Source organism: Chiloscyllium punctatum, chromosome 4 (assembly GCF_047496795.1).
Source record: "Chiloscyllium punctatum isolate Juve2018m chromosome 4, sChiPun1.3, whole genome shotgun sequence".
In the NCBI taxonomy this organism is placed as follows: Eukaryota; Metazoa; Chordata; class Chondrichthyes; order Orectolobiformes; family Hemiscylliidae; genus Chiloscyllium; species Chiloscyllium punctatum.
Window position 1 is genome coordinate 91108943 of NC_092742.1, and position 21871 is coordinate 91130813.

General features: G+C 48.6%; 1 protein-coding gene across 3 annotated transcripts in view; it reads left to right on the forward strand.

Annotated features, from left to right (window-relative positions):
- The window catches only part of mapkbp1 (mitogen-activated protein kinase binding protein 1), a 229896-nt gene that overhangs the window by 138638 nt on the left and 69387 nt on the right, over nucleotides 1-21871 (forward strand). For all 3 annotated transcript variants that reach the window (XM_072569283.1, XM_072569284.1, XM_072569285.1), the window contains 3 exons: nucleotides 1775-1900; nucleotides 6355-6425; nucleotides 10522-10643. In XM_072569283.1, the coding sequence (XP_072425384.1) occupies nucleotides 1775-1900; nucleotides 6355-6425; nucleotides 10522-10643 (319 nt within the window). The remainder of the gene's footprint in view (nucleotides 1-1774; nucleotides 1901-6354; nucleotides 6426-10521; nucleotides 10644-21871) is intronic.

The window sequence follows — 21871 nt, forward strand, 5'->3', positions numbered from 1 at the left end:
TCACGCCACCACTGTTGACCATGTTTTCAGAAGCCTAAGCACTTGGTTTTTAATTCCTTAAATATCTCCACCTTTGGCTCTCTCTCTCATTTATGGCAGAACTCAAAACCTACTTCTTTGGCGAAGATTTTGATCACCTATCCAATATTTCAATGTGACTTGGTCTCAGACTTAGTGCAGTAATGCTCCTATTACCACAGTTCCCTGGCGTGGTGTATTATAAATCAAAGTCCCCTACTTCCAGAGGCATTGCAAAACTTACAAATTTTTAAAAATACACAAAATTCCACAATGTATGAGTCTTTTGGACTTTGGGTGACAGAAAGGACAGAACAGGTTTCTCTACTTAACAAGAATTTCTATTTACAATGAGTAAATAACCTCTAACTACAGGTAAACAATGATGAACTATCAGCATATATCTCTACTGGTTAAACTCTAAGCCCTTATTCATTCCCTCTTAGAATCATAGAATCCCTACAGTGTAGAAACAGACCCTTCGGCCCACAAGTCCACACCGACCCACCGAAGAGTAACCCATCCAGACCCGTTCTCCTAGCCTATTTCTCTACATTTGCCCCTGACTAATGCACCTCACCCGAACACTATGGGCTGTTTAGCATGGCCAATTCACCTAGCCTGCACATCTTTGGACTGTGGGAGGAAATCGGAGCATCTAGAGGAAACCCACGCAGACACAGGGAGAATGTGCAAACTCCACACAGACAGTCGTCCAAGGCTGGAATTGAACCCGGGTCCCTCGCCGTGAGGCAGCAATACTAACCACTGAGCTACTCTTTTGCATGCATGCAGACAGGTGGGAAAGAAAACATGGGTGATATAGACTGAGGGAAAACTGGGAAATTAATTTGCCGTTGACAGGATCTGCTGAGATGGTACTGTACTGATCAGAACACTGTTTCTCAGTCTTCTTTCTCTGGATGCTTTCACTAGTTTTCAGGAGGAACAGTCCAACAGGTTTGCTTACAAAAAGGTCTCTGACATATTACTTAAAGTCACAGATGACAGCAACTTCTGGAGGAAAAATTATCTGATTTTCTTCTGGCTTGAGGTAGCTTTGACTGCAGAGAACAGGGAGAACTCCCAGACTGGTGCAGGTCTGATGGCTTCTCTCTCTAGCTGCAGCTACCTGAATTACATAGAGTCAGGGCCATTCTGTTCAGGAAGGTCATAGCTAACACTGAGCACAGGGTGCACAAACACACAAAGTTGTCAGTTAAAACCAGGGAGGTTGACTCTGAATGTTGAAGGCGTATCCCTGAGCAATAGGTCAGAGGATGGCTTTTCCTGTTTTGTTGAGACAAAATAGGCACATTATGTGGACATGGTCTTTCTTTCTGTAATGAACAGGGGCTTGCGTACTGGTATATGTACTGCTGGGGTGCAACATACCGCAGTCCTTAATACCAATCTTAAACTGGTTGCCTCGTTTAACTTTAAACAAAACTTAGCGGTTGGCTATCAGTTATCATCTATCTGGTACATTCTCCATGGCATTGCCTCTACCAGTCAGAGACCACTTACCAACCAATCCGTGCTCTGTTTTCATACTGTGTCATATGTGTTCCCCTTTATATTGGTATTCTTGCAAAATGGTCTTGATGTGTGCTTTGAAAAAATGTATCTCTTTTCACAGGTTTTGCAACACCAAGTAATAATTTACACGCAACTTCTTTGTATTGTTGTTGAGAAGGTTTTTTTTCCTTTGCCTGTAGCTGATTATGATGTTAATGCCTTCCTCATCCATCTCCAGGTATGAAGTTGCTGGCATCTGCCAGCCGAGACCGTCTGATCCATGTGTTAGATGCAGAGAATGATTACAGTCTGCTCCAAACCCTGGATGAACATTCCTCCTCCATCACTGCTGTCAAGTTTACAGGTACCTGTGTGTTACTGTGTGTGGGCCTGTGTGTGTGTCTTTCTATGGTTCTGTGTGTGTTACTATGAGCATGTCCGGGAGTGTTAGTGTACAATGTATGAATCTGTTCATGTGTGTATGTGTGTGTCTCTCTTTATGTTCCTTACGCTGTGTGTGTGTGTGTCTCTTTGTGTGTTCCTGTGTGTGTCTTTCTTTGGGTTCCTGTAGATGTGTGTGAGTGTGTGTGTGAGAGAGACTATGTGCCTGTGTGTGTGAACGTATGTGTACGTGTGCGCAAGAGACTGTTTCTCTGTGTGTATATGTGTGTTTGTGCGTGCGTGTCTATCTCTGTGTTCCCGTGGACATGTATGTGTATGTCTTTGTGTTCATGTGTGTGTATAGGTGAGTGTGTGTTTGTGTGAGAAACGCTGTGTGTTAGCACGTGTGTTTGAAAGACTGTGTATCTGTGCATGTGTGTGTGTGGTGTGTATATCCTTAATGCTCAATATTGACAATAGAGCTTCCAGTACAGAAGGGCCCTGTTCCTATTGACCAACCACACTGCCTTCATCCTTTTGACTGCAGTACAGTATGCTGACACCATGTACTGCTGTCTCTTTTCCACATGTGGTTGCATTTTGGGGTCAGGGAGGTGGGGGCTGGATGCTGAGAGCAGGTGCTGCCGGATATGGGGTGGTGTTTAATGGAAGCAACAAGTCCTGCTTGTTGGTTGGATTGCAACAGAAGACTGCACCACCAACGCCTCCTTCTGGCAATGCCCATTGATTCAGGCGCTTCACCGGGCAGAGGCCATCTTCGTTGGGATGAAGGATCCCCAAAGACCAACTCTTGGGAGAGCTGCTGGCCAGTCAAAGGCTGGCACTTCCACCTTTCATTTTTATTTCAAAAATATGCTTTATTCATAAAATTATTTGGATCCCTTTACAATTGGTCATGCCATTCTTGTGCACACATTACATTGCTTTACATACAGACATCAAAATTTATTTTTCCTATATACAAGTCTGTACATTTATTATCCAGCTCTTCTGATGAGGTGTCAGCAGAGCCCAAATGACTGCGTGGGCCCCCTGTCCTTCTTAGGCAGGCAGATGTTACACGGTGGTCTTTCCCCACTCCTCCTTGGTGGCAGCTGCCCCAAGCTTCAGCGCGTCCCTCAACACGTAGTCCTAGACCTTGGAATGTGCCAGTCTGCAACACTCAGTCGGGGTCAACTCCTTCAGCTGGAAGATCAACAGGTTTTGGACCACCCAGAGAGCGTCCTTCACCGAGTTGATGATCCTCCAGGCACAGTTGATGTTCGTCTCGGTGTGCGTCCCGGGGAACAGGCCGTAGAGCACGGAGTCCCGCGTCACGGAGCTGCTCGGGACGAACCTCGACAAACACCATTGCATTCCTCTCCAGACTTCCTTTGTGAAGGCACATTCCAGAAGGAGGTGTGTGACAGTCTCCTCCCCCCAGCAGCCACTTCGAGGGCAGCGTGCGGTGCGGCTGAGAGTCCGGGTGTGCATAAAGGATCTCACAGGCAGAGCCCTTCTCACCACCAGCCAAGCCATGTCTTGGTGCTTGTTGGAAAGTACTGGCGATGAGGCATTCTGCCAAATGACTTTGACAGTCTGCTCAGGGAACCGCTCGACAGGATCCACCCTCTCCTTTTCCCGAAGGGTCTCGAGGACACTACGTGCTGACCACTTCCTGATGGACTTGTGGTCAAAGGTGTTTTTCTTCATAAACTTCTCCACGAAGGACAGGTAATACGGAACGGTCCAACTACTCGGAGCGTTCCGCGGCAGCGAGGTCAGGCCCATCCTTTGCAACACCGGGGACAGGTAGAACCTCAGTACATAGTGACACTTGGTGTTTGAGTACCGGAGATCCACGCACAGCTTGATGCAGTCTCACACAAAGGTGGCCATCAGGTTGAGGGTGGCATTGGGTGTGTTTTTTCCCTCGTTGTCCAGATCTTTGTACATTGAGTCCCTTCGGACCCGGTCCATCTTTGACCTCCATATAAATTGGAAGATGGCCGGGTGACTGCAGCGGCACAGGTTCTGGGAATAGGCCAGACCTGTGCCACGTATAATAGCAATGACAGTGCCTCACACCTGATGACCAGGTTTTTTCCCGCGATGGAGAGCGACCGTAGCTTCCATCTGCCCAGTTTCTGCCTCACTTTGCTGATACGCTCCCCCCAAGACTTGGCGCACGCCCCAGCCCCCCCGAACCAAATACCCAGCACCTTCAGGTGATCGGTCCTGATGGTGAAGGGGATCGAGGATTGGTCGGCCCAGTTCCCAAAGAGCATGGCCTCACTCTTGCCTCGGTTTACCTTGGCCCCCAAGGCCCGTTTGAATTGGTCACATGTGCACGGACAGAGGATCCGAGCAGAAAATGGCGACGTCATCCATGTACAGGGAGGCCTTAACCCTGTAGGCCCCCGCTGCCAGAAATAGTCACCCCTCTCAGGCTCGCATCCTTCCTGATGGACTCGGCAAATGGCTCTATGCAGCACACAAACAAGGCAGGAGAGAGAGGGCAGCCCTGCCTGACTCCAGATCTGACTGGGAAGCTATCTGATTCCCACCCACTGATTGAGACTGCTCAGTAGCACCACATGTGGGTGGTAATGGGTAATGCACCTACCCAATGATTGCTGACGGGCCCAGGCCCCAGGTCAGTCACGGCCAGGTTAGAGTTGTGGGGTACAGGAGCGGGGTTAGCACTGAGATTAGGGCACTTTGCTCCCCCCAATCACTCCCACAAACACCTCCTAGCCCCACCCACAGAACTTCAGCTGCCTCTGCTATTCAGGCTTCACTTATTGCAAATATTCCACCTGTTACTGAGTGAATTGGCAGTGGGGCTGGGAAACTGCCCCAGGCTGGCCCGCCCCAGACTTAATCCAGGATGGTGGGTGGAGGGATGCAGAAACAGGAAGGGGGTGGGGTCCCTTCCTGCCAGTTAAGTGTCTCCCTCTGCCACCAAATTGTCATGGGGCAGGACATTAAATTCTCGACGTCAGTGTCAAACTTGAAGGCGGATCCTCTGTTAATAAAACATAAAACATTACTTGTCAGTGTGCAGCTTTCCACAGCACAGCTGTCTTTGTACTGCTCTCGAACAGCCTACCTCAGAGAGTCATACAATGCAGACACAAACCCTTCGGCCCAACTCGCCCATGCTGACCGAGTTTCCTAAAGTGAACTAGTCTCACTTGCCTGTATTTGGCACATACCCCTCTAAACCTTTCCTATTCATGTACCTGTCCAAGTGTCTTTTAAATATTGTAATTGTACCAGCCCCTACCACCTCCGTTGGCAGCTTGTTCCATACACGCATCATACTCTGTGTGAAAACATTGCCACTCAGGTCCACTCAGGTCCCTATCAGCTTGGACTCTTCTCCCCTGGGGAAAAGACCTTGGCGTTTCATCTTATCCCCCTCATGATTTTATAAAACTCTGTAAGGTCACCCCTCAGCTTCCAATGTTCCAGGGGAGAAAAGGTGCCAGCCTATCCATCATCCCCTTGTAATGCAAACCTTCCAGTAATGCCCTTATAAATCTTTTTTGCACCCTTTCCAGTTTAATAACATTCTTCCTATAGGAGGGCGACCGGATTTGAGAACGCGGTTGAGAATTTGAAATTGGGGACTCTGGTGGGCTGTGTGTCTCTGTAGGTCTGTGAGCAGAGGGAGGAGGGAGGTGGAGAAGGGTGACTGGGACTTGGAGCTGGTTAATATAACTAAAACCTCAAATGGAAGGACAGTAATCTCCAGCATTCAGGGGACGTGAAAGATCCTGTAGCTTAATTTTAAAGGTGAGTCTCTAGTATCCTGGCCATCTGTCAATCAGCGAGGCCGAAACAAATGATATGATTGCCATTGTATTGCTCTTTTGCAAACTCACTATGTGTAAATTGGCTATTACTCTTTATTGTGTTACCAATGGCCATGGACATCTGCTGGATATGAAAGGCATTACATAGATGCAAGTCCTTGCTTCTGCACTTCCGTATGCAGTGTGTGCTTGTCCTGCCACTGAGACACACGCAGGCCGCACAGGAATGGGCGCCAGTGAGGGGTCTGTATTCAGGGAGCGCAGATAGTTGAGGGAGGGTCTGAGTTTCCATATTTCGATGCAGGGAGGACCAGCCTCTGACTGTGGGTTCCCAGCAATGCTGCGATAAAGTGCATCGCTCTCAGACGCAGCAGAGCAGATGCTGTTACTTTGCACGGTGCGTCCCTCCTCCAGAAACAGGCTGTGAGCTGTTAACCAAAGGATGGGCTAGGCAGTGCCGAAGCAATTCATGGCTGTTTTGTCAGCCGTCCTCCTCCCTGGGGGAGCAAGGGAGCTTAAACTTTGCTTCCTGTTCCGTGAAACCGGGAATGTAAATAAACCCATTGCCCAATCCCAAGTTACCATGGCAACCGTAACCTTCCTTTCTCCTTCACAGCAAACGGTGGCAGTGTCAGGATGATCACCTGTGGAGCAGACAAGAGCATTTACTTCCGGACAGCTCAGAAGGTAACAGAGAGTGACACTGTGCAGATAAAAATTCCATGGCAGTGAGTTACAGACTGCATTCTCATCAAGGGGTTCAAACAGTTTATATGGACAACAGTGAATACCAGGGAGTGTTTTATAGATAGAAACTAATCAGGAGGTTCTGATATTTTATATAGAACAATGGATACCCAGGAGTGAGTTACAGACTGGAACCTAATCGAAGAATTCAGATGATTAATATAGAGTAATGGGTACTTGGGAGTGAATTACAGCCTGGAATGTAATCGATGGTTTATATAGAATAATGGATACCCAGGGATGAGTTACAGACTGGAATCTGAGGTTCAGATGGTTTATATGTAGAATAATAGATATTCAGAGTGGGGAGAAAATCAGCAAACGGTGTCACTTCTATAGACTTAAGTGAATCTTAGTAAACCGAAGCGTGGGTGACAGTAATAAGTTATGCCTTGTCGGAAGGGATTGACTCGGGAACCTTTGTGAGGAACATTGAGTGAGTTGAGTTTAGTCACAGCTCAAGCTGTTGTGATGAAAGTCTCGTGCCGGCTGCAAGGACTGTTCCTGGAGCTGTACAGCATCATTCCCAACTCCTCAGCAAGTGAGGCTGAGTCCACATGTAATTAAATACTGCTGCCTACTGCATTGCCACTTGTGGTTCTGTACATTGTCATCCATTGACTATAGAATCATACTCACTGCCAACATCTTCCTCAGTGGCTGACTCTCTCCAGCCAGCACTCCCCACTGTTCCCTGCCTGGCCAATTATCCTTGGTGTTGCTCAGATTGCAAGTGTCATTGGCTTCAGCAGTAATTTGGGAGGATTTAGTGACCCTGCTGGACTCTTGAATTGACACTCACACCTTGCCAATGGCTCCTGGGTCTACAGGATCACTGACAAGCTTCAGATTCCATACACAGTCATGTTATGGTGCCAGCCTCTGACATGCGAATGTGGTGCAGCAACAGAGAGGGATACTGCACCTCCCCTACTTTGTAAATCCACATCAGGCAGGCCATGAGAACACTGGAAAGCTTCATCCACAGCCCATGGACACATTGTACAAATTCAAATGTTTACTTAATAATAGTTCACACAATCAAAATCATATGCAGTGAAAGGTCTGGTTGCTGTATTAGCATTTATTAGATTTACTTGTGCATTATAACACCAATATACCCTGACACTCACTTATATACCCCACACCCCTCACTGTAACACTGATATACCCCACACCGTCACTAACAGCGATATACCCCACACCCTTTCACTGTAACACTGATATACCCCACGCTGTAACACCACTATACCCCACTCTGTAACACAGATATACCTACACTGTAATACCAATATACCTCACACCCATTATTGTAACGCTGATACACCCCACATCCCTCACTGTAACACTGTAATACCCCACACCAATGCACCCCTCACTGCAACACTGATATACCCCACACCCCTCACTGTAACACTGATATACCCCACGCCCCTCACTGTAACACCGATATGCCCCACACCCCTCACTGTAACACCGATATACCCCACACCCCTCACTGTAATGCCAATATACCCCACACCCCTCACTGTAACACCGATATACCCCACACCCCTCACTATAATGCCGATATACCCCACACCCCTCACTGTAACACCGATATACCCCACACTCCTCACTGTAACGCCGATATACCCCACACCCCTCACTGTAATACCGATCAATCCCACATCCCTCACTAACACTGATATACACCACACCCCTCACTGTAACACTGATATACCCCACACCCCTCACTATAATGCCGATATACCCCACACCCCTCACTGTAACACCGATATACCCCACACTCCTCACTGTAACACCGATATACCCCACACCCCTCACTGTAATACCGATCAACCCCACATCCCTCACTAACACCGATATACACCACACCCCTCACTGTAACACTGATATACCCCACGCCACTCACTGTAACACTGATATACCCCATGCCCCTCACTGTAACACTGATATACCCCACGCCACTCACTGTAACACCGATATACACCACACCCCTCACTGTAACACCGATATGCCCCACACTCCTCACTGTAACACCGATAGACCCCACACCCCTCACTGAATCAAACCCTGGTCCCTGGCACTGTGCGGCAGCAGTGCTAACCACTGAGCCACCTTGTTAAATATTTCAATAGACTTACAGTTAAGCTAACTCTTTTTATCCTTATTTTGTCTGGAATTTAGCTGCTGTGCAAAAATAAAGTGTATTTTGCTTCGACCCTGACAATTTGACCGATCGAATCGCATCTGCAGCACAATACCTTACACTTGCCTCTAAAAATAAGATAAAGTTGTGGTCTGGACTATCTTGTTAATATAGTTTGAGGGGGTTTGCTCTGTTGGGTTTAAAAACTGTTTGCACTTTGCTTTTAGACTTCAAATCAACGCCATTGTTCCCAAATATCTGTAGAGTTAGTTATTAAGTGACATAACCCTGGCCAAAATGGACCAGGTAGAAAGTCTAAATTGAATATTGCCTTACATTGTCTGGAGTCACGTGTAGGCCAGACTGGGTAAGGATGGTAGTTCCCTTCATTTAAGGATGCAAGTGAACCAGGCAGCTTTTTGTGACAATGAAGAAGAGTTACATGGTTGTCATCAGACTAGCTTTTATTCAGTTCTAAGCTCAACATTTGTCCTGGTGGGTTTTAAACCCATGTCCCTGGAGTATTAGCCGAGTACTGGATGGTTAGTTTGGTGACATGACCAGTATCCCACAGCCTCAGCTCAGGGATATAGCCATATTTCAGTACCGAGTACAGGGTATATCCATGTCACCGCGAGGGCAGATGATCAAACCCTTGATCAGAAATAGATTTGATGAAGTGTCTTAAAGAAGCGATTAATGTAGAAAGACTCAGAGGCTTGAGGGAGTGGACATCAGTGCTGAGCTCCGAGAGTCAGTGGTTACTGACAGTGGTGGAGTTGCTGTTCAAGCAGGTGGAGTTGGAGTAACCAGCTAACATGACTGATAGGCACAGTGTCGGCATTGTATTTTTCTTGCAGATCCTGTTGTTTACATTTACTGAGTCTGTTAATGGATGGATTGCTTTTGTTCCTGTCCAGTTTTCCAGTCCTTTTACTGTTTCCTTTTGGTGGCTGACACCCCCCTCCCCCATGCAGAGGTTAGAGAAAGAGACCTTGGCAGTGTTTGAATGGAGCCGACAGAGTGTGTCAATCTTTTTGGGAACCTTTGGGGATGTGTTAGTATCTGAAAGGATTCTTTCCGATTCTTTCATGGCCTCCCATTTTGCCATGTTTCTCCTGCAATGTCGCTTATTTATGTGTTAATATCATATTTATAGTTTGGATTTCAAATTAATGCCATATGGGTGGGGCATATCGGTGTTACAGTGAGGGGTGTCAGTTGTTTTTGTTAAGTGTTCCAAAGAAAATTATTTCAGGGAGTCCATCTCAGAACAGGAACCAAGTCCAATAAGTGTCGGACAACAAGGGGCGAGAGTATTAATGGGAGATTGTTCATATTTTGTGATTTATGACAGAGAAGATGAACATTGAAGGCTTCACTCACTTTTGGTTTAGAATACTCAAGGATTGATTTTAGCTTAAACCGCTTTGGAGGTCAGAAGCAAATTTAGTTATATATTAAAAGCTGAGAAAGTCTAACCTCTCAGTTCTGTGAATATTCATGTCAGAAGACGTCAGAGTTCACAGGAAAGGACTGGGAAGAGCAGTTATCTAGAGATTTGATATTGAAGGGTAGTTTTTGAGAGTTTCAATTGTTGTAAAGTGATGGTCTTCAGGAACAAATTGTTTTGCTGGGTGGTTTTACATTTATAAAACTGTGTTTTATATTTAGTTATCTGACCTTGTGAAATCAGCTTCTGTTTATTGTTAACCCCTGTGCACCTGCGTTTCAGTGAAAGATTGCCACATTGAATTGGAATGAAAATATAATCTATCAATTCGGGTTTAATTCTGGGATCTGACTTGATCAGCGTGTGAGTATGGAGCCCTGCTGGAGCCTGGTTGCAGCTGCTGCTAATCCTTTCCCATTCAATTCCACCAGACCGCTGAAGGCACACAGTTCACCCGAACACACCATGTGGTTCGAAAGACCACGCTGTACGACATGGATGTGGACTCCACGCACAAGTATGCTGCCATTGGATGTCAGGACAGAAGCATTCGGTGAGTTTAAACAGGGCATTGCTGCAGCTGACCCCATGTATTTATAGGCAAAGGGAATGCACTGAAAACAAGATCAGATCCCACTACAGACACGATTATATTCAACACTCCAAATGGTAACACTGTACAAACTAACTTCTCAATTCACTGTAATACCGATAGACCTCACACCCCTCACTGTAACACCGATATATCCCACACCCCTCACTGTAACACCGATATACCCCACACCCCTCACTGTAACACCGATAGACCCCACACCCCTCACTGTAACACCAATATACCCCACACCCCTCACTGTAACACCGATATAACCCACACCCCTCACAGTAACACCGATATACCCCATAACCCTCACTGTAACACTGATTTACCCCACACCCTTCACTGTAACACTGATATACCCCACACCCCTCACTGTAACACCGATATACCCCATAACCCTCACTGTAACACCGATATTCCCCACACCCTTCACTGTAACACTGATATACCCCACACCCCTCACTGTAACACCGATATACCCCACACCCCTCACTGTAACACCGATAAACCGAACACTCCTCAATGTAACCCTGATATACCCCACACACCTCACTGTAACACCGATATACCCCACACCCCTCACTGTAACACCGATACACCCCACACCCCTCACTGTAACACCGATATACCCCACACTCCTCACTGTAACACCGATATACCCCACACCCCTCACTGTAACACTGATATACCCCACACCCCTCACTGTAACACCGATACACCCCACACCCCTCACTGTAACACCGATATACCCCACACCCCTCACTGTAACACCGATACACCCCACACCCCTCACTGTAACACCGATACACCCCACACCCCTCACTGTAACACCGATATACCCCACACCCCTCACTGTAACACCGATATACCCCACACCCTCACTGTAACACCGATATACCCCACACCCTCACTGTAACACCGATATACACCAACCCCTCACTGTAACACCGATATACCCCACACCCCTCACTGTAACACTGATATACCCCACACTCCTCACTGTAACACTGATAAATCCCACAACCCTCACTGTAACACCGATAAACTGAACACTCCTCACTGTAAAACTGATATACCCCACACCACTCACTGTAATACTGAAACACACCACACCCCTCACTGTTACACCGATATACACCAATCCCTCACTGTAACACTGATATACCCCACACCCCTCACTGTAACACCGATATACCCTACACCCCTCACTGTAACACCGATACACCCGACACCCCTCACTGTAACACTGATATACCCCACACCCCTCACTGTAACACTGATACACCCCACACCCCTCACTGTAACACCGATATACAACAACCCCTCACTGTAACACTGATATACACCAACCACTGACTGTAACACCGATACACCCCACACCCCTCACTGTAACACCGATATACACCAACCCCTCACTGTAACACTGATATACCCCACACCCCTTACTGTAACACTGATATACCCCACACCCCTCACTGTAACACCGATATACCCTACACTCATCACTGTAACACCGATATACACCAACCCCTGACTGTAACACCGATACACCCCACACCCCTCACTGTAACACCGATATACACTAACCCCTCACTGTAACACCGATATACCCTACACTCATCACTGTAACACCGATATACACCAACCCCTCACTGTAACACCGATATACCCCACACCCCTCACTGTAACACCGATACACCCCACACCCCTCACTGTAACACTGATATACACTAACCCCTCACTGTAACATCGATACAACCCACACCCCTCACAGTAACACCGATATACCACACATCCCTCACTGTAACACTGATATACCCCACACCCCTCACTGTAACACCGATATACGCCACACCCCTCACTGTAACACTGATATGCCCCACACCCCTCGCTGTAACACCGATATACCCCACACCCCTCACTGTAACACCAATACACCCCACACCCCTCACTGTAATACCGATATACACCAACCCCTCACTGTAACACCAATATACCCCACACCCCTCACTGTAACACCGATATACCCCACACCCCTCACTGTAACACCGATACACCCCACACCCCTCACTGTAAAACCGATATACACCAACCCCTCACTGTAACACCGATACACCCCACACCCCTCACTGTAACACCGATACACCCCACACCCCTCACTGCAACACTGATATACCCCACACTCCGCACTGTAACACCGATATACCCCACACCCCTCATTGTAACACCGATATACCCCACAGCCCTCACTGTGACACTGATAAATCCCACACCCCTCACTGTAACACCGATAAACCGAACACTCCTCACTGTAAAACTGATATACCCCACACCCCTCACAGTAACACCAATATACCCCACACCCCTCACTGTAACACCGATACAACCCACGCCACACATTGTAACACCGATATACCCTACGCCCCTCACTGTAACACCGATATACCCCACACCCCTCACTGTAACACTGATATACCCCCACCCCTCACTGTAACACCGATACACCCGACACCCCTCACTGTAACACTGATATACCCTACACTCCGCACTGTAACACCAATATACCCCACACCCTCACTGTAACACCGATATACCCCACACCCTCACTGTAACACCGATATACCCCTCACCCCTCACTGTAACACCGATACAACCCACACCACTCATTGTAACACCGATATACCCTACACCCCTCACTGTAACACCGATATACCCCACACCCCTCAGTGTAACACTGATATACCCCCACCCCTCACTGTAATACTGATACACCCCACACCCCTCACTGTTACACCGATATACACCAATCCCTCACTGTAACACTGATATACCCTACACCCCTCACAGTAACACCGATATACCCTACACTCATCACTGTTACACCGATATACACCAACCCCTCACTGAAACACCGATACACCCCACACCCCTCACTGTAACACCGATATACACTAACCCCTCACTGTAACACCGATATACCCCACACCGCTCACTGTAATACTGATATACCCCACGCCCCTCACTGTAATACTGATATGCCCCACACCCCTCACTGTAACACTGATATACCCCACACCCCTCAGTGGTAACTCTGATATACCCCACACCCCTCACTGTAACACCGATATACACCACATCCCTCACTGTAACACCGATATACACCACACCCCTCACTGTAACACTGATATATCCCACACCCCTCACTGTAACACTGATATACCCCACACCCCTCAGTGGTAACTCTGATATACCCCACACCCCTCAGTGGTAACTCTGATATACCCCACACCCCTCACTGTAACACCGATATACCCCACGCCCCTCACTGTAATACTGATATGCCCCACACCCCTCACTGTAACACCGATACACCCCACACCCCTCACTGTAACACTGATATACCCCACACCCCTCACTGTAACACCGATATATACCAACCCCTCACTGTAACACCGATATACCCCACACCCCTCACTGTAACACTGATATACCCCACACCCCTCACTGTAACACCGATATACACCAACCCCTCACTGTAACACCGATATACCCCACTCCCCTCACTGTAACACCGATATACCCCACACCCCTCACTGTAACACCGATATACCCCACACCCCTCACTGTAACACTGATATGCCCCACACCCCTCGCTGTAACACCGATATACCCCACACCCCTCACTGTAACACCGATACACCCCACACCCCTCACTGTAATACCGATATACACCAACCCCTCACTGTAACACCGATATATCCCACACCCCTCACTGTAACACCGATATACCCCACACCCCTCACTGTAACACCGATACACCCCACACCCCTCACTGTAAAACCGATATACACCAACCCCTCACTGTAACACCGATACACCCCACACCCCTCACTGTAACACCGATACACCCCACACCCCTCACTGCAACACTGATATACCCCACACTCCGCACTGTAACACCGATATACCCCACACCCCTCATTGTAACACCGATATACCCCACAGCCCTCACTGTGACACTGATAAATCCCACACCCCTCACTGTAACACCGATAAACCGAACACTCCTCACTGTAAAACTGATATACCCCACACCCCTCACAGTAACACCGATATACCTCACACCCCTCACTGTAACACCGATACAACCCACGCCACACATTGTAACACCGATATACCATACACCCCTCACTGTAACACCGATATACCCCACACCCCTCACTGTAACACTGATATACCCCCACCCCTCACTGTAACACCGATACACCCGACACCCCTCACTGTAACACTGATATACCCTACACTCCGCACTGTAACACCAATATACCCCACACCCTCACTGTAACACCGATATACCCCACACCCTCACTGTAACACCGATATACCCCTCACCCCTCACTGTAACACCGATACAACCCACACCACTCATTGTAACACCGATATACCCTACACCCCTCACTGTAACACCGATATACCCCACACCCCTCAGTGTAACACTGATATACCCCCACCCCTCACTGTAATACTGATACACCCCACACCACTCACTGTTACACCGATATACACCAATCCCTCACTGTAACACTGATATACCCTACACCCCTCACAGTAACACCGATATACCCTACACTCATCACTGTTACACCGATATACACCAACCCCTCACTGAAACACCGATACACCCCACACCCCTCACTGTAACACCGATATACACTAACCCCTCACTGTAACACCGATATACCCCACACCCCTCACTGTAATACTGATATACCCCACGCCCCTCACTGTAATACTGATATGCCCCACACCCCTCACTGTAACACTGATATACCCCACACCCCTCAGTGGTAACTCTGATATACCCCACACCCCTCACTGTAACACCGATATACACCACATCCCTCACTGTAACACCGATATACACCACACCCCTCACTGTTACACTGATATATCCCACACCCCTCACTGTAACACTGATATACCCCACACCCCTCAGTGGTAACTCTGATATACCCCACACCCCTCAGTGGTAACTCTGATATACCCCACACCCCTCACTGTAACACCGATATACCCCACGCCCCTCACTGTAATACTGATATGCCCCACACCCCTCACTGTAACACCGATACACCCCACACCCCTCACTGTAACACTGATATACCCCACACCCCTCACTGTAACACCGATATATACCAACCCCTCACTGTAACACCGATATACCCCACACCCCTCACTGTAACACTGATATACCCCACACCCCTCACTGTAACACCGATATACACCAACCCCTCACTGTAACACTGATATACCCCACACCCCTCACTGTAACACTGATATACCCCACACCCCTCAGTGGTAACTCTGATATACCCCACACCCCTCACTGTAACACCGATATACACCACATCCCTCACTGTAACACCGATATACACCACACCCCTCACTGTAACACTGATATATCCCACACCCCTCACTGTAACACTGATATACCCCACACCCCTCAGTGGTAACTCTAATATACCCCACACCCCTCACAGGAACACCGATATACACCACATCCCTCACTGTAACACCGATATACACCAACCCCTCACTGTAACACTGATATACCCCACAACCCTCACTGTAACACTGATACACCCCACCCCCCTCACTGTAACACCGATATACAACAACCCCTCACTGTAACACCGATATACACCAACCCCTGACTGTAACACCGATGCACCCCACACCCCTCACTGTAACACCGATATACACCAACCCCTCACTGTAACACTGATGTACCCCACACCCCTTACTGTTACACTGATATACCCCACACCCCTCACTGTAACACCGATATACCCTACACTCATCACTGTAACACCGATATACACCAACCCCTGACTGTAACACCGATACACCCCACACCCCTCACTGTAACACCGATATACACTAACCCCTCACTGTAACACCGATATACCCTACACTCATCACTGTAACACCGATATACACCAACCCCTCACTGTAACACCGATATACCCCACACCCCTCACTGTAACACCGATACACCCCACACCCCTCACTGTAACACTGATATACACTAACCCCTCACTGTAACATCGATACAACCCACACCCCTCACAGTAACACCGATATACCCCACATCCCTCACTGTAACACTGATATACCCCACACCCCTCACTGTAACACCGATATACGCCACACCCCTCACTGTAACACTGATATGCCCCACACCCCTCGCTGTAACACCGATATACCCCACACCCCTCACTGTAACACCGATACACCCCACACCCCTCACTGTAATACCGATATACACCAACCCCACACTGTAACACCAATATACCCCACACCCCTCACTGTAACACCGATATACCCCACACCCCTCACTGTAACACCGATACACCCCACACCCCTCACTGTAAAACCGATATACACCAACCCCTCACTGTAACACCGATACACCCCACACCCCTCACTGTAACACCGATACACCCCACACCCCTCACTGCAACACTGATATACCCCACACTCCGCACTGTAACACCGATATACCCCACACCCCTCATTGTAACACCGATATACCCCACAGCCCTCACTGTGACACTGATAAATCCCACACCCCTCACTGTAACACCGATAAACCGAACACTCCTCACTGTAAAACTGATATACCCCACACCCCTCACAGTAACACCGATATACCCCACACCCCTCACTGTAACACCGATACAACCCACGCCACACATTGTAACACCGATATACCCTACACCCCTCACTGTAACACCGATATACCCCACACCCCTCACTGTAACACTGATATACCCCCACCCCTCACTGTAACACCGATACACCCGACACCCCTCACTGTAACACTGATATACCCTACACTCCGCACTGTAACACCAATATACCCCACACCCTCACTGTAACACCGATATACCCCACACCCTCACTGTAACACCGATATACCCCTCACCCCTCACTGTAACACCGATACAACCCACACCACTCATTGTAACACCAATATACCCTACACCCCTCACTGTAACACCGATATACCCCACACCCCTCAGTGTAACACTGATATACCCCCACCCCTCACTGTAATACTGATACACCCCACACCCCTCACTGTTACATCGATATACACCAATCCCTCACTGTAACACTGATATACCCTACACCCCTCACAGTAACACCGATATACCCTACACTCATCACTGTTACACCGATATACACCAACCCCTCACTGAAACACCGATACACCCCACACCCCTCACTGTAACACCGATATACACTAACCCCTCACTGTAACACCGATATACCCCACACCGCTCACTGTAATACTGATATACCCCACGCCCCTCACTGTAATACTGATATGCCCCACACCCCTCACTGTAACACTGATATACCCCACACCCCTCAGTGGTAACTCTGATATACCCCACACCCCTCACTGTAACACCGATATACACCACATCCCTCACTGTAACACCGATATACACCACACCCCTCACTGTAACACTGATATATCCCACACCCCTCACTGTAACACTGATATACCCCACACCCCTCAGTGGTAACTCTGATATACCCCACACCCCTCAGTGGTAACTCTGATATACCCCACACCCCTCACTGTAACACCGATATACCCCACGCCCCTCACTGTAATACTGATATGCCCCACACCCCTCACTGTAACACCGATACACCCCACACCCCTCACTGTAACACTGATATACCCCACACCCCTCACTGTAACACCGATATATACCAACCCCTCACTGTAACACCGATATACCCCACACCCCTCACTGTAACACTGATATACCCCACACCCCTCACTGTAACACCGATATACACCAATCCCTCACTGTAACACCGATATACCCCACTCCCCTCACTGTAACACCGATATACCCCACACCCCTCACTGTAACACCGATATACCCCACACCCCTCACTGTAACACTGATATGCCCCACACCCCTCGCTGTAACACCGATATACCCCACACCCCTCACTGTAACACCGATACACCCCACACCCCTCACTGTAATACCGATATACACCAACCCCTCACTGTAACACCAATATACCCCACACCCCTCACTGTAACACCGATATACCCCACACCCCTCACTGTAACACCGATACACCCCACACCCCTCACTGTAAAACCGATATACACCAACCCCTCACTGTAACACCGATACACCCCACACCCCTCACTGTAACACCGATACACCCCACACCCCTCACTGCAACACTGATATACCCCACACTCCGCACTGTAACACCGATATACCCCACACCCCTCATTATAACACCGATATACCCCACAGCCCTCACTGTGACACTGATAAATCCCACACCCCTCACTGTAACACCGATAAACCGAACACTCCTCACTGTAAAACTGATATACCCCACACCCCTCACAGTAACACCGATATACCTCACACCCCTCACTGTAACACCGATACAACCCACGCCACACATTGTAACACCGATATACCCTACACCCCTCACTGTAACACCGATATACCCCACACCCCTCACTGTAACACTGATATACCCCCACCCCTCACTGTAACACCGATACACCCGACACCCCTCACTGTAACACTGATATACCCTACACTCCGCACTGTAACACCAATATACCCCACACCCTCACTGTAACACCGATATACCCCACACCCTCACTGTAACACCGATATACCCCTCACCCCTCACTGTAACACCGATACAACCCACACCACTCATTGTAACACCGATATACCCTACACCCCTCACTGTAACACCGATATACCCCACACCCCTCAGTGTAACACTGATATACCCCCACCCCTCACTGTAATACTGATACACCCCACACCACTCACTGTTACACCGATATACACCAATCCCTCACTGTAACACTGATATACCCCACACCCCTCACAGTAACACCGATATACCCTACACTCATCACTGTTACACCGATATACACCAACCCCTCACTGAAACACCGATACACCCCACACCCCTCACTGTACCACCGATATACACTAACCCCTCACTGTAACACCGATATACCCCACACCCCTCACTGTAATACTGATATGCCCCACACCCCTCACTGTAACACCGATACACCCCACACCCCTCACTGTAACACTGATATACCCCACACCCCTCACTGTAACACCGATATATACCAACCCCTCACTGTAACACCGATATACCCCACACCCCTCACTGTAACACTGATATACCCCACACCCCTCACTGTAACACCGATATACACCAACCCCTCACTGTAACACTGATATACCCCACACCCCTCACTGTAACACTGATATACCCCACACCCCTCAGTGGTAACTCTGATATACCCCACACCCCTCACTGTAACACCGATATACACCACATCCCTCACTGTAACACCGATATACACCACACCCCTCACTGTAACACTGATATATCCCACACCCCTCACTGTAACACTGATATACCCCACACCCCTCAGTGGTAACTCTGATATACCCCACACCCCTCAGTGGTAACTCTGATATACCCCACACCCCTCACTGTAACACCGATATACCCCACGCCCCTCACTGTAATACTGATATGCCCCACACCCCTCACTGTAACACCGATACACCCCACACCCCTCACTGTAACACTGATATACCCCACACCCCTCACTGTAACACCGATATATACCAACCCCTCACTGTAACACCGATATACCCCACACCCCTCACTGTAACACTGATATACCCCACACCCCTCACTGTAACACCGATATACACCAACCCCTCACTGTAACACCGATATACCCCACTCCCCTCACTGTAACACCGATATACCCCACACCCCTCACTGTAACACCGATATACCCCACACCCCTCACTGTAACACTGATATGCCCCACACCCCTCGCTGTAACACCGATATACCCCACACCCCTCACTGTAACACCGATACACCCCACACCCCTCACTGTAATACCGATATACACCAACCCCTCACTGTAACACCAATATACCCCACACCCCTCACTGTAACACCGATATACCCCACACCCCTCACTGTAACACCGATACACCCCACACCCCTCACTGTAAAACCGATATACACCAACCCCTCACTGTAACACCGATACACCCCACACCCCTCACTGTAACACCGATACACCCCACACCCCTCACTGCAACACTGATATACCCCACACTCCGCACTGTAACACCGATATACCCCACACCCCTCATTGTAACACCGATATACCCCACAGCCCTCACTGTGACACTGATAAATCCCACACCCCTCACTGTAACACCGATAAACCGAACACTCCTCACTGTAAAACTGATATACCCCACACCCCTCACAGTAACACCGGTATACCCCACACCCCTCACTGTAACACCGATACAACCCACGCCACACATTGTAACACCGATATACCCTACACCCCTCACTGTAACACCGATATACCCCACACCCCTCACTGTAACACTGATATACCCCCACCCCTCACTGTAACACCGATACACCCGACACCCCTCACTGTAACACTGATATACCCCACACCCCTCACTGTAACACCAATATACCCCACACCCTCACTGTAACACCGATATACCCCACACCCTCACTGTAACACCGATATACCCCTCACCCCTCACTGTAACACCGATACAACCCACACCACTCATTGTAACACCGATATACCCTACACCCCTCACTGTAACACCGATATACCCCACACCCCTCAGTGTAACACTGATATACCCCCACCCCTCACTGTAATACTGATACACCCCACACCACTCACTGTTACACCGATATACACCAATCCCTCACTGTAACACTGATATACCCCACACCCCTCACAGTAACACCGATATACCCTACACTCATCACTGTTACACCGATATACACCAACCCCTCACTGAAACACCGATACACCCCACACCCCTCACTAACACCGATATACACTAACCCCTCACTTTAACACCAATATACCCAACACCCCTCACTGTAATACTGATATACCCCACGCCCCTCACTGTAATACTGATATGCCCCACACCCCTCACTGTAACACTGATATACCCCACACCCCTCAGTGGTAACTCTGATATACCCCACACCCCTCACTGTAACACCGA